The 16,038-nt window shown below is 38.6% G+C and overlaps 1 protein-coding gene across 1 annotated transcript; it reads left to right on the plus strand.

The window, feature by feature from the left end:
• Window positions 1-4,034: 4,034 nt before the first annotated feature.
• Window positions 4,035-15,729, plus strand: LOC141388998 (adhesion G-protein coupled receptor G6-like). Its single transcript, XM_073959944.1, has 2 exons — window positions 4,035-5,159; window positions 14,617-15,729. The coding sequence occupies exons 1-2, from the start codon at window positions 4,112-4,114 to the stop codon at window positions 15,645-15,647; spliced, it is 2,079 nt and encodes a 692-aa protein (XP_073816045.1). The 5' UTR covers window positions 4,035-4,111; the 3' UTR covers window positions 15,648-15,729.
• Window positions 15,730-16,038: the final 309 nt, after the last annotated feature.

Below are 16,038 nucleotides of genomic sequence, written 5' to 3' on the forward strand. Positions count from 1 at the left end.
GCTAATAGAACACAACTTTTCATTTTTGCGATTTTAATAATAATGACGATTATCACAGCTTTGGTTGGGGACTTTCCAAAAGTAAAGCCTGGCTATGAAAGTTGAAAATCCCATCTTTACAACGATGTAAACTAGGTCGGCGTAGGTGACCAAATAACGGAGATTTCGCAATAGTCGGTAATACATCCCATTTTTCCACTTTTTTGGAAATCACGCTACAGGTCGCAATTTTGATCGGATCGTCACGAAATTGTGAGGGTTAATGGGGGTCACACAGATGAAGAAGCCTATTGATTTTGGTGATGGTCGGATAATATTTAGGGGTGGTAATGGGCAAAAAACTTATTTGGAGAAAAAGACAACGTTTTTTTCCTAAGCGAATATCTCAGCTTCAATATGGGGTATACCAAAAGCAGAACCTGGCCATGAAAGTAGAAAATATCGCCTTTCTAATGATGTAAAGTAGGTTCTCGTAGGTGATCAAACAACGAAGATATCGCAATAGCCGCTAATAGAACACAACTTTTCATTTTTGCGATTTTAATAATAATGACGAATATCACAGCTTTGTTTCGGGACCTTCCAAAAGCAAAGTCTCACAATGAAAGAAAAAAAAATCCCATCATTACGATGATGTTAAGCAGGTTGGCGTAGGTATCCAAATAACGGAGATATCGCAATAGTCGGTAATACATCCATTTTGCCACTTTTTTGGAAATCGCGCTACAGGTCGCAATTTTAATTGGATCGTCACGAAATTTGAGGTGTTATTGGGGGTCCCTCAGAGGAAAAACCCCTTTGATTTTTGATAATGGGCGGATATTATTCAGGGGTCGGTCAGGGGTCAGGTGGTCAAACAACAGAGATATCGCAATAGACGATAATGCATCCCTTTTTTCAATTTTTGTACAATCACACTACGAAATTTTGATCGGATCCTCACGAAATTTTGGGGGTTGATGGGGGTCTAACAGAGAAAGAAGCCTATTGATGGTTGGCATACATCCCACTTTTCCATTTTTTATTTGGGTTGTACTGCCGATGCACTTAAATGCGTTTCAAAAAAATTGACCTGTGTTAATGAAGACATTCAGAGCAAAGGCGCTAAGCTACCCCAATTTTAATATTTTGAATTTTATTAGTCAAAAGCTTATGAACAGGGGTAGTGGTGTAGGGTATTACATAGTCGGCCCCGACCCGACTATAGCCTTGGCTCACTTGTTTACTGGATAAATACGTCCGTTATAGAGAAGGTCGACAGTACCTATACAATAAATAGTAAACCGGAGGTCTATGATTTTGACAAATCAATTAGTACAGCAGTAAGTAAATGCCATCAGCCACAGTCTACGACAACAAGAATATCTTGCAAAGCTGTACATTTTGTGGTTAGTGAGCGGCTACAAATGACGCTTATCAGAGAGTGATATACATATTGTTGCGGTGATGTGACTTATTTAAAGTAAAATGAATATCAATTGAATAGTTTTGAAACAATATTTTGACTTCAAGAGTAAGTTCTCCAACTCTTGGGTCTTCGGGGTTCGTACGACGAAGCTCATCACGTTCATTTGCTAGTCCCGTCGCCTCTGCTGGGAAATTTGGTCTTATTTCGGGTATTCGACCAGCAGGTATGTAGCGAGCGGCTACTTTAGTGATGATGTCTCGGAAAGTTCTCTCAGCTACCCGAGGATCTTAAGGGGTGGGCAATTGTCTGAAGCGGTGATTGGTAAATTCTCTGAAACCTTGCCAATCAGCTTTCCCATGGTTCAGGAAATTACGGCGTTCGGAGGTTATGAAGTCGGGTGGTCTGTTTATGGAGACGATGATAGGGAGGTGGTCCGAACTAAGGGAAATGACGGATTGCCAGGATACTATCAGACCTGGTGCCGCAATGGTGATATCTGGCGAGCTGTGGCAGTTTCCTCTAATCCTCGTAGGAGCGTCTTCAACAACAACATGTGGTGTTAGATGCTGAATTTGTTGTTGTTTTTGGGGAGACTGCGGGGGCGTCTCGTGTTCCGACGACGATGAAAAATCAGACGACGACGTAGAAGACGCACTGGGTGATGTGCTGACGCAGCAAGCAGCAACATACCTGTCGCTGTAATCCCGGGTGTCGAGGTTCAGGGGTTATCATCAATTGGAATTAGAGTAATCGATATTGACAACCTCGACAATAATCATTTATTGGCGGCAAATCAAATGTCATATAGAAACTTCCCTCACTAAATGTCAAATCATATCAATTTATCTGTAAAGCTTGAAGCAGAAAGCAGCATCTTTGCCGCAAAATAAATATAGCAGAGTTTCAGACCGCCTGTGTCTATAAAGTAAAATTAAGTGTTTCATTTTACCTACACCACCAGTTTCGTAATAGCAACACGTAAGTATCGCCTGAATTCTTGTTGTGTTGTCTATACTCATTGAAGAGTTGTTGTTCGTCTTTGGACAACAATTAATTTCGGTTCTAAACTACTCTGTAGATTTAGAACCCCTACAAGTCCATACGCCTGTATCGGAACTTGTACACCGGGTGCTAATAAGGCCAGAGCACCCACGAAAATGCACCCATTCCATACATCCATTACATCTCACCATTGTTGACATGTGGTGGATGCGGATCTGGCAAACGGAACAGATCCATACTGGCCCGGGGTTCATTTCTATCCCGGCACGGACCAGAAGAGCTCGGAGCAGGCCTTCCGGGATAAATTGCCGCTCCCATGGTGAAAAAATACACGAACACAAACACATAATTGTTGAGGTGACGGCCCCTGGTCGAAAATTCCTACGAGTCAATTCGGCCGTCGCGGGATTGATAAATTGTTAGTTAAGTGATGTTGCTAGAAGCTCCACTCGGAGTGACAAACTCATGTATATTTATTATGTATGTAAATGAATCAACTAAAATAAAATAAAACCAGTAGAAAAAGACCAAAGTCGGGCGGGGCCGACTATGTAATACCCTACACCAGAAGTCATTAAACTCCAAATGGCAAATTGGAGCCATATTTGGGAAAAATCGTTAAAATACCTAAAATCGGGAGGTACCGTTATATGGGGGCTACAAAAAAACATGGACCTATCTTAACAATTTTAAGTGGCGAAATTTCGTGGCCACTGGGAACCACATATGTAAAATTTCAGCTAGTTCAAGCAAAAAATGTGGCTAAGATCCCTAAAATACCTTAAATCGGGAGGTATCGTTATATGGGGACTATACCGAACCGTGGACCTATCTTGACAATTTTTAGTGGAGCAATTTCACGGCCATTGAGAACCTCAAATGTAAAATTTCAGCTAGTTTGGGCAAAAAATGTGGCTGAGATCCATAAAATACCTTAAATCGGGAGGTATCGTTATATGGGGACTATACCGAACCGTGGACCTATCTTGACAATTTTTGTGGAGCAATTTCGCGGCCATTGGGAACCTCAAATGTAAAATTTCAGCTGGTTTGGGCAACAAATGCGGCTAAGATCCTTAAAATACCTTAAATCGGGAGGTACCGTTATATGGGGGCTTTACCAAAACTTGGACCGATATAGCCCATCTTCGAACTTGATCTTCCGACGACTAAAAAAATGGTATTCCCCAATTTTCAGCGAAATCGGTCAACAAATGCGACCTGTATGTTGCGAACGGACGGACGGACATGCATAAATCGACTCAGAAAGTGATTCTATGTATATCCCTAGAAGGAACTATGGGTCTATCTCGCTTCCTTTTTTATGTTACATACAAATGCACTAACACATAATACCCCTTACCACATAGTGGTGTAGGGTATAAAAATACAGAAGATCGACTGTACCTATAGAATAAACAATAAACTGATGGTATATGATTGTTACACATCAAATTGGCACTTCGTCATTGTGGACGACATCAGTAAGCAAAGAATATCTTGCAAAGCGGTATATTTTGTGGTTAGTGAAAGGCTACAAATGACGCCGATTACAGAATGATATATTTTTGCGGTGATGTGACTTATTTATAACATGTAAAATAAATAACAATTGAATAGTGTTAGAACAATATTATTTAGTTCAATGATTAGTCGATAAAATTTTTCTGTAACAACAGCAAACAGAAAAAATACATAAAAATGAAATTTTTAGAATTAACAATAATTTTATATTGCATATTTGGAGAAATTCGTGGAAAAGTGCCCAAAAAACTACCGATATTGTATTGTAGAGCGATGTCCTTTGAACACAATTATTTGCAGGAAAATGGTTTGCTTCAAAGAAAAATCTATATATGGCCTCCAGCAGCAGTTGGAAAATTAGTAAGACCAAGTGAATTATGTTTGCTGTCCGCAGGTATACCATTGGTGAGAAAATGCAATTACAATTCCAACAGTTCAACAGCTGAATGGGAGGACATTAATTTCAACAATATAACATGTTTGGGATATTCGAATGACTCCCATTTAATAACTTTTGAGCTCCAAAAACTCTATAAGGAAATAACAAAATTCGGATCCAAACAGGAATTTTTGCAAACCGCCAAAAAGTTCTACAAAATTATCTCAAAACCAAATTATGTCCTAACAGTGGCAGACCTGGAAATATCATTAGACTTGGTGCAATTCATAACGAAGTCAAGAGATGCCAATGTACTACCGCAACTGTTGAAAATTGCAAATGTTCTCCTACAAAGTACCTTTGAAACAATTGCCAAATTTAACGAACTAAGCGGAGCAACTACTTTAGTGGAAACTTTTGAAAACTATTTTAATTCAATGGCAAATTTGGTCTTACCCAGAAGACAATGTAAGGGAAAATCTGCATATACTATTCGTTTTGATGCGGAAAATATTAAAGTCTTTTATGTAAATCCCACGTGTTCTAAAATATCTGGAATTGCGGTATTTCAAAAATCACAGCATAAATTATCGCATCAAATGCTCACCACAGATTACGAGTTCCAATATATCAACTTGAACCAGTCACTGAACGGAATTTTATCTCAATTTAATATTGAGGGTCTTGCATATGTTCCTGAATATTTGTGGAATCATGCCAAAAGAAATAATTGTCGCCTGAAATTTTCATGGTATCGGAACTCAAATTTATTTCGAAATGTAACAGATTACAGCAAGGTAAAAGACGGAGGAAGTGCTTTATTAGTCGCCTTGTCTGGTTGTACAGGTAAGTGTGATGCATTATCATTGCATTGATAAGTGAGATCTTCTAAGGGTCTTCTACATAGAGGTAGGAACAAATATATCTTTAGAAAATTGCGGTTCTTTTGTATTCTTGAGGTTACAATGTTTTTCCGGTAATTTACCCGATTGCAAAGACAGAGCGTAACAATGAAAACAAGTATATTGATTTGTTGTTGTTGTGTATCTTAACTTACTAACATACTGTCAAAGGTTGACACTGTTTAAACAAGTTCGAAGCTTAGCCATATCGGTCCTTTCCTTTGGGTACCTTCCCCACACAAGCTCAAATTCGTTCGCTAAAATGGTGCGCACGGTAACTTTCGAAGGGAAACCCGATTTGGTCATAACTTTGCACATCGTAATATTTCTTTCAAACATAGATCAGCTTCGACTATATCGGTCCTCTCCTTGGGTACCTCCCATATAAAATAAGTAAAAATGTGTCGTAGGCTTTGCCGACAAAGATATACCCTCAGCCTATGTGAATTGAAACTTTTATCTACGGACAGATTGAATGTATTAAGGACCTTTTCAGAATTGTGTGGCCCTTTTTGGACATTTGAACTTGCCGACAAACTTTTAACTTTTGGACCACTATGTCAGAAGTATGGATTTGTCCACGGAAAACATAATATTGCTGTTAACCGGACCACAACGAACAGCATCGGTATACATTTCCAACGGATCTTCGAACAGACCCCAAATTGCACTCAGACACAAATGCTGAACATTTGTGGGGGAGGTACCCTAATGAGAGGACCGATATGGACCATTTTAAAAGTTAAACTAAAATTGGACAAAATTTTAGGAGATCCAAAGTTTGGACCAAATTGGTTGCCCCGTTCAAGAGATATCCTGCATACCATTTTAGTGACATTTTTTTAATATTGAGGGGAAGTACCGGAAGTTGTGGACCGGTATTGCCCATTTTCGAACTGTAACTAAGTTTGGACAAAATATGACGAAGGCCAATTTTGGACCAAATTTTGGGCCAGCCATTAAATTTTTACACCTATCGGGCGGTTTTATCAGAAAGTATGGACTTGCTCCTGAAAAAACTTTTACCGTCGTAATGAAGGCAGCAAATGCAAGTTGTTTCAACAAAAATCAAAGTGATTCGACAGTAGGTCTTAAAGTTAACTTATTCGAAAACAAGTAAGAATTACCAAAAATCAAGAGGTATGCTTCTATGGGGGATATAAGAAGACGTAGACCTACACTAATAATTCTTTTCTGGAATATTTTATAACCCCATGGAAGACTAAATAACAAATTTCAGTCATTTCGGTGGGATATTCACGTCACAATTTTCAGAATTACGAAAATCGGGAGGTACCGTTCTATGGGGGCTATATGAATTCGTGAACCTATACCAACAAATTTCAGGTGGAAAGTTCTATACACCCAACGATAACTAAATACCAAATTTCAGCAATTTTGGTGGGATAATGAAGCTAAAACCTTCGAAATACCGAATATCGGGAGGTGCCGTTCTATGGGGGCTGTATGAATGCGTGGACTTATACCAACAAATTTAAGGTGGAAAGTTTTTTACACCCAACGATAACTAAATACCAAATTTCAGCAATTTTGGTGGGATAATGAAGCTAAAACCTTCGAAATACCGAAAATCGGGAGGTACCGTTCTATGGTGGCTATATCAAAACGTGGACCGATATATCCCATTTTCAATACCAACCATCCTGCAAGTAATAAAAACTTTTGTACCAAATATTGACTCTCTATCATTAAAATTGCGAGGTGTATCTTGATTTCAACAGACAGACGGACGGACAGAATTTTATGCTGATCAATAATATATATACTGCACAATTTTTCATTTTTGAACTTTTGTGGGGAAGGTGCATAAAGGAGTGGACCGATATGGCTTATCTTCGAACTTAAACTAAGTTTGGACAAAATGTTACGAAGGCCAAATTGTGGACCGAATCTGCAGATCCGTTCGAGAGTTATCTTGCTTTCCAACCACTACACACGGTGTCATAGGGGTTTTAGCACCTTTTAGGCTATTTTCTCAGGAAGTATGGACTTGCCCCCATCTTATGGGGGACAGTGAATACAATTTGTTACAATAAAAATCAAAACGATTCGAGAGCAGGTACTAAACTGAACTTTTTCGAAATTTTGTGGGGAGGTACCCGAAGGAGTGGACCGATTGAGTCCATATTGTAACCTCATCTTAGTTTTGTAGAAATTTCACGTGCAAAGAATGGAGCAACTCCATTACTCCCTTCAAGAGTTATCGTGCGCACAAATTTTCCGAACATTTTCGAACTTTTGTGGCGGAGGTATCGGAAGGGGTGGACCGAACTAAAACTAAGCTTGGACAAAATATTATATAATTGTTCCACAAACATCCCATAAGGGACAAGGGAGACTTCTCTCATATCAATGAGTGCACCCCGATTCATATTAGCTCAATGATATGGGACCTACAGTTTATCGCCGAGTCCGAACGGCGTGTCTAAGACACCACTTTTGTAGAGAAGTTTTACATGGCTGAAATACTCAGGAAATGTCGCCAACATTACTGAGGGGTATTTTGCCACCGTTGAAAAGTGTTTTGATGTTGCCTGGCCGGGGAATCGAACCCATGACCCTATGTGTGCAAGGCGGGTGTGCATACCATTGCACCACGGTGTTTTGGACAAAATATTACGAAAGTCAAATTTTGGATCGAATCGGTTGATCCGTTCGAGAGTTATCTAGCGCTCCAGCCAGACAGACAGACGGACGGACGGACGGACATGGCTAAATCAACACCAAGTTGTCTGAAACGGATTTCGTCCAAACATACTTTGGGTCTAAAACAGGGACGTAGCCAGGATTTCATTTCGGGGGGGGGCCCACCTGACCAAAATTTTGAAAGTTCATGTTAACGAAAATGTCTTATTTAGCAAAGATGTAAACCTTATTTTAGACTTATTCTACTGATGAAATAATTTTCAATATTATTTTTTAGTTCATATGGCGCAAGACTTCTTGGCCAATTTTATCTTGTTTTTAGAACTTTTTTGACAATATGTCACAGTTAATATATGGTCAAAACAATGAATATATTAATAATCCTATATATTTTTGGGCGTATCAATTCAGTGATATCACTTCGGTAAGACCAAAAGAAAGCGTATACAACGGAAAACCTTAGAAATATCATAACATTTAATTTTCAAATATCTTAACATTATAATTTTCAAATATATGCAAAAATCCGATGTCTACATATCGCAAAGAATTTCTGAAGGCCGAGAACTAATGCTGAGCAATAGTTAGTCTATCCATCAAGAAATTCTAGCACCTAATCGCGGTTATGTAAATGACAAATTCTGTCGTCCAATCGTGCATCTGTCAATAGACAAATTTTGGCGTGCAATCGTCGGACTTCACTTATAGAAATTCTGGACCTTCTCATAGATTTATCAGGAACAAGGGAATCTCTGGAATCCAGTCTTAACTTCGTTTAAAATGAAATTATGTCGCCCAATCCAAGGTCTATACATGTATACATTATTTTACCAAAAATCCATAAACACAATTTTTCCTAATCTACATTTTTTATACTCTGAGCCTTTAGCCAAAATGTGCATAATCGAAATGATGGAAGATGTGTTTGGTAGAAATCTGTTTCAGTAAACTTGAAGTCGACTTAGCTATGTCCGTTCAACTGGGTTGCCGCCTGGGGAGCACGATAATTCTCAAACAGATCAACCGATTCGGTCCAAAATTTGACCTTCGTGATATTTTGATCAACTTCGAAGATGGGCCATATCGATCTACTCTTTCGGCAAACTTCCGCAGAGTATTTCAAAAATTTTCAGCGAAGTGCAGTTTTAGACCTCTCTGGATAAGCTGTGTAAGCTTAAGACCTCAATGGTCATGGCTTCACTTCCTTTATGCTAATAATTTAGTTATAAGAAAAAATATAAAATAAATAAATTAATGAATAAAAAAACTCTCTGGAAACGCTTTGCTTTTTTGTAACAAGTGTTCTCGGGGCTTCTATTATTACCGTACAAGTTATTTTGCAAGTCTATACTTCCAGAGAAAATGGCCCGAAAGCTGTAAAGAACACCTACGGCAATAATGTGTAGTGGCTAGTGCGCACGACAACTTTCGAACCGGATACTGCTTTGGTCCAAACTTTGTTTATCGCAATATTTCAGCGAGCCTTATATATACAAAATTCGATGATGGTGCTTTTCGGTCTACTTCTTCTGGTATTTTCTCCCCAAATTTCAAGGATTTTACCTAAAGTGGTATGCGCGAGTTTCCTGAACGGAGCAACAGATTTGGTCCAAACTTTGGATTTAGTAATATTGTTTCCAAACTTAGTTTTTGCTCGAAAATGGGCCATACTGGGGTACCTCTCTCACAAACACTCAAAATAGTTGTTTAAGTGCACTTTAGAGCGGACTTAAGTTTTTCGTGGGCAAGTCCATATTTCCTGACATAAGAGTCATAAGGTGAAAGTTATACTGTGGCGAACTGAAATGACTGGTGGGCGCAATATCTTTTAAAAGGAACGACTCCCAAAATAAGATCTACTCCAAAAAAGAACTATGTCGGTCCGGTCCATTTCTCCATACCTCCTCCGCAACACTTGTGATCAATGATACAAATCCATATTTTGTTTGCAAGTTCATACGTCCGAAAATGGCTAACAATTTCTGAAAATCTCCTAATGCATAGTTTTTGGGTTTAAGGATTTTGGCTGTGTAGCCGTTATTCGATCTGTCTATAAATGGAAGTTTCAATTCACACAGGCTCAGGATATATTCCTGTCCGCAAAGTCGAGAGGTACTTGTTGAGATTTTAATGAAGAAGAACCTGTTTCCGATCAGGTTTTAGATTTCGTTTGTCATCACAAGGTCCTTTACCGAAGCAGGAAAAATTAACATTTCTAGAAATGTGCATCCATTGAAAGTACTTCCCAAAATACAATTGCTGTGGGTTTCTATGACGTTCTCTAGTGGTTTTATTCAAAGAGTAATCGACAGAAAAATCTCTGAAGATGAAATTCATTGTAATTTTGAAATATTGGAAATAATATGTAATAAATCAATATATATAAAGTAGAAAAATGTTTGTACGTTTGTTTGCTTGAAGTTTATGGACTCAAAAACCGCTAAACCGATCTTCCTGAAATTTTCAGAGTATATCACTACATGGCCTGAAGGTAACACAGGCTACACAAATTTCTAAAATTCTGCGTTGATCCCTGGCTACATCGGTGGTCTAAAACACTTATTTTGATGAGGCACATTTTGCCTCGTTAGCGTAAATGCTGATGGTATAAAAAATCAAAAGCACAACAGATACATGGGTGCATAAAAAATTCCAAAGAAATGAAATAAATTATGAAAAAGCTTATAAAAAGTCGCACTTTTAAAAAGAAAAAAAAAAAAAAAAATAACGAAACATCGTTGAACATTTCTCCTTAGCTGTGAAATAAAACACATTTTCTTCAAAGTTCAAATCATCAGCGGGAAATGGGCATCTGGAATTAAATGATTATATAATGTAATAAATAGGTGTATATGAAAAATGTATTGATGTAATTACCAATATTAAATAAGATTTCTTCCTTGTCCAATAAAATATTTCCATTCACCTTTTTGATTCAATTACAAAATGTATTGGACATTTAATTTACTAAAAAACACAATTTCTTTAAGAAAAGACAAAACACTGATTTATTCACTCACTTTGCCGTCTTTAATCAACGATTTTCTCTAGAACACTGAAGAAAAAAGATTAATAAAATTTTTTCTTTTCCTCTTCGCTTGCTACGTTGGTTAGCATCAACAAAGCACGAAACACGCGTGTTTTACGCATACACATCACAAAACTTCTGCGTCTCCTATTACACCATACACACAGCTCTTTATTATAAACCGGCATTCCGTATCCGCGAGAGCCCTGTTGTTACTCTCTTTGACAAACATCTTCTCTCCACCCATGAAAAATATGTTCTGCGATTCGAAGTGCGATATATATACTAGTTAACAAGCTTTGCCTTCATCTGCCACTAAAACCAAACAAATTATGTTTGGATCCAAACATATATTTGTTTGCAATCAGTCCTAAACAAATATTTGTTTGGATCCAAACATATTTCTAACATATATTTTTCGGCGTGTACGATTTTCCAAATGTACAACCAGCTCTATCCATACACCCAAATCCAAATTGTACCAAATTTACTACTTTTCGTACCCATTACTCCTAGGATATTTGGTATTAAAAATGGATTATATCGGTCCACATTTTGATATAGCCGCTATAGAACAGTACCTCCCGATTTTTGAGGTTTTGGATTTCACCGAAATGGATGAAATTTGGTATTTAGTCTTTGTTGGGGGTATAAAACTTTTCTTCTGAAATTTGTCGGTATAGGTCCACATCTTCATATAGGCCCCGTAGAAGGGTACCACCCGATCTACGTTGAGGTTACAACACTTTTCATCTAAAATTTGCAGGTATAGATATACGCCTTCGTATATCCCCCATAGAACGGTACCTCCCGATTTTCGGTATTTTGAAGGTTGTGGCCTCAATATCCCTCCGAAGTGACTGAAGTTTGGTATTAAGTGTTCGTTGGGGTTAAAACACTTTCCATCTGAAATATGTCAGTATGGTTTACGCCTTCATATAGCCCCGGTAGAACGGTACCTCTCGATTTTCGGGGTTTTGGAGGTTGCAGCATTTATATCCCACCGAAATAGTTGAAATTTGGTATTTAGTTTTCTTTGGGGGTATGAAACGTTTCTCCAGAAGTTTGTCGGTATAGGTCCACGTCTTCATATATCCCCATAGAACGGTACCTCCGGATTTCTGGTATTTTGAAGGTTGTGACCTCCATATCCCTCCGAAATGGTTGTAATTTGGTATTAAATTTTCCTTGGGAGTATAAAACATTCCACCTGAGATTTCTCCATATGGGTCCACGTCTTCATATTTTCCCCATAGAACGGTACCTCCGGATTTCTGGTATTTTGAAGGTTGTGGCTTCAACGTACTTGAAAAGTACAAGGCCGATATTACTGCCATACAGGAAATACGATGGATTGGGAAAGGCGTCACAACAACACCTAAAGGTGACGCACTGTATTATAGCTGCCATGACACAAAGCATGAGTTTGGTTGCGGATTTGTAGTTAGTCGGAGACTAAAACATCTGGTATTCAGCTTCACCCCAGTGAATGAAAGACTTGCTGCAATTCGAATAAAAGCTAAATTCTTCAACATCAGCTTTATTTGCGCTCATGGTCCCACTGAAGAAAAGGGCGAAGAGGTCAAAGATATATTTTACGAGCGCTTAGAAGAAACATATTACCGTTGCCCTGCTTATGACATTAAAATTATTCTAGGCGATTTTAATGACAAAATTGGAAAGGAGAATATCTTTGGCCCAACAGTCGGAAAATTCAGCCTCCACAGTGAAACATCTGACAATGGTATGAGGCTGATAGATTTTGCAGCTGCAAGAAACATGGTAGTTAACAGTACCAGATTTAAGCATCTCGATATTCATAAGGGTACCTGGTTGTAACCAGATCAAAGAACAATACAACAAATTGATCACGTTGTGATAGATGGAAGACATGCATCAAGCGTGTTGGATGTACGATCGTTCCGAGATGCAACCATAGACTCTGACCACTACCTTGTTGCAGCAAAGGTATGTACCAGATTAAACGTAGCAAACAAAGTGCGAACAGACACAACACGGAAGTTGGAAAATTCTACCAAAGAGTGAAACATCAAACAGATAGTGTGCTAAGGATATGGATATTGTATCCAATAGTAGCGAAGTCGACGAAGATACCACAGATCCAATCCCTGAAGATGGTATTGAATGGATACCACCCGCCCAAGATGAGGTAAAGACAGCAATAATAAGGCAGAAGGAGCTGATTGCCTTCCAGCCGAGCTGTTTAAAACCGGAAACGACACGCTGATAAGGTGTATGCATCAGCTAGTTAGCACCATCTGGCAGGAGAATGCGTACCCGACGATTGGAACCTGAGCATCCTGTGTCCCGTCCATAAGAAAAGAGATAAGACTTTATGCTCCAACTATATGGGCATAAGTCTTCTCCCTATCGCCTACAAGATAGTGTCAGGGATATTGTGCGAGCGACTAAAGCCCATGGTCAACGAAATAATTGGACCATACCAATGCGGCTTTAGACCTGGCAAGTCTACCATTGACCAGATATTTACCCTGCGGCAAATCCTGGAGAAGAGATGCAGATCGACATCTACCACCTTTTTGTCGATTATAAAGCAGCCTTTGACATCACGCTACGTTCAAAGGTATTCCAAGCCATGTCTGAATTTGGTATCCCCGCAAAGCTCTTTCGGCTTTGTAAAAAAAGAAAAGAACCTCTCGGAAGAGTATTGTACCAAAAAAATGTTTCAGGCAAGGAGACAGCCTTTCGTGTGATCTTTTCAACATCCTGCTAGAAAAGGTTATACTAGAGGCAAACGTCAAAAGAAGTGGCACAATCTACACCAATAGCCACATGTTACTTGCTTAAGCTGATGATATAGGCATCATGGGACGATCAGTAAAAGAAGTAACCGATACCTTTATGAAGGAGAATCTGCTAAAGTGGGTCTGGCGGTAAACGGCGAGAAGACCAAGTTGCTACTTTGGCTTAACAAAAATAGCGCTTTACAAAACACTGATACTACCCGTGCTGATGTATAGCTCTGAAGCCTGGGTACTTGCGCAAGCAGACATGGCAGTGCTTGGTGTGTTTGAGAGAAAAATTCTTCGAAAGATCTACGGACCAATCTGCGTTGACGGTGAATATCGACGTCGCATGAACCACGAGCTGTATCTGCTATACAACGACATCAATATAGTTAAACGTATCGAGATGCAGCGATTGCGTTGGCTAGGCCATATCATAAGAATGGGCGATGATGAACCCGCTAAAAAGGCGTATACATTCGGGCCGCCTGGCGGTGCACGCAGAATATATGGCGCAAACATGTAGATGAAGAGATGACAAGGCGCGGTATTCCAGAAAGCGAAGCATTAAACAGAAAGAATTGGAGATCTTTTCTTAGTTCGGTCTATGGAACAAATGTTCTGTAATGGGCCAGCTAAGTAAGCTCAATCCAGAAAATTGTAAATATTATTCCATGTTTTTTGAACGGTGACGCCCATATGAACTCCTTTAAAGGGACTATTATCTGTTAAGATATTCTGCTCCTGCAACTAATAAGAGGAAGAGTTTAACACTTTCATAAACGAAATGAAACGGATTGTTCCTATTTACTTTAATACAGTTTATGGTGGAGGGTTTAAAAAAATTGGCCCGGTCGAACTTAATGTCGTTCTTACTTCCTTTTATTTTTCTATTTGTCAATAACGAAACTTGTTAATTGTGGTTTCCTTTTTTCCAGGTATGCAACCAAAATATATACCGTTCCGCAGGGAGGATAGCACATCAAATGAAACAATGCAATGTTTTTACTGGCAAGAAGGTGAATGGAAAAAATCTACAAAAATATTGGCAAATTCTACTGATATCTTACTTTGTGAAAATATAACTACTAACCAACAACAACAGCTGACTTCCTCGTTTGACAGATCTCGCCTGATACGTAGCATAATTGCTTGCATTCTATCACTTTTCGGATTATTTTGCATATTTTTAACAGCACTCTTCTACGAGAATTGGCGTCGGCAATTTAGTAATAAACTTCTACTCAACATTTGTGCAATCCTCTTGCTAATAACAAGCTATGTCATGCTTCTCAATGTGCCGAGTATTCGTGCAGCTATTGAAAATGCTGAGCATCCAAGTCGTTGCATAGCAGTTGGAGCCTTTTTCCAATACAGCTTATTAGTTGTGTTCCTGTGGATGCTGTTTATAGCAATGTTACAATATCAACGTTACAAGTGTGTCTTTGATGCCAAGGTGTCACGGAACTATATCGGCAGCTATGCTTTAGCCGCTTGGTGTCTGCCATTAATACCAACTATATTGGTAGTATGTCTAGATTCCCAATCGTACACACGATATTTAAATAAAAGCGAACAACATTTTCTGTGCCATCCCTCCGGATTGAGTTGGATATTGGGTCTACTGCTACCCACAAGTGGCATAATTTTAACCTGTATTGTTATTTTTGCCTATATCCTATGGAATATTAGACGTGCCTCCAAAAAATTCCATCTTACATTGGAACGTGATGATGTTATTTTACACGTTCGTCGTTCCGTAATTCTAATCGTTGTTTTGAGCATTTCATGGATTTTTGGACTACTTGGAAATATGGGAAAATTTGGATTCTTTAAAGCTTTATTCTGTTTCACCTCAACAATGCAGGGGTTTTTCCTTTTTCTCTATTTTGTGGTTATGGACAAATATGCTCGTCATTTTTGGCAACAACGTTTATGTAGTCGGCATGAAATCATTGTTGTTGAATAAATGTAAAATGTATTATTAAGCAAATAAAACCAAAGGGTAATTATTAAAAAATCTTTTATGTTATCGAAAATAAAAAACAAAATAGTAAAAAGTTGTAGATTCTAGAGTTCTGGAACAGACCATATGTGCTCGTTCTTTTTTTCCTGGAAAAACCACATGACTAAAAAGGGGTTTAATAAATAAACCGACAAAATTTCAGAATATAGTTTCACCCATTTATATCGTTACGGAATTAGGGTTTAACTTAATCCCGCGTAGACGTCGTTTTATTCCCCGATACGATTTGTACCAAATGAAACAAGGGTTTATTGACGTTATTCAGTTATTCACGCAAGCACACGGCCTTAGCTCTATTAAGCACACAGCTCTACTCTACTTAAGTCACGATTAA

Source organism: Musca autumnalis, unplaced genomic scaffold (assembly GCF_047663935.1).
Source record: "Musca autumnalis isolate F117 unplaced genomic scaffold, ASM4766393v1 scaffold_1, whole genome shotgun sequence".
NCBI classification, from domain to species: Eukaryota; Metazoa; Arthropoda; class Insecta; order Diptera; family Muscidae; genus Musca; species Musca autumnalis.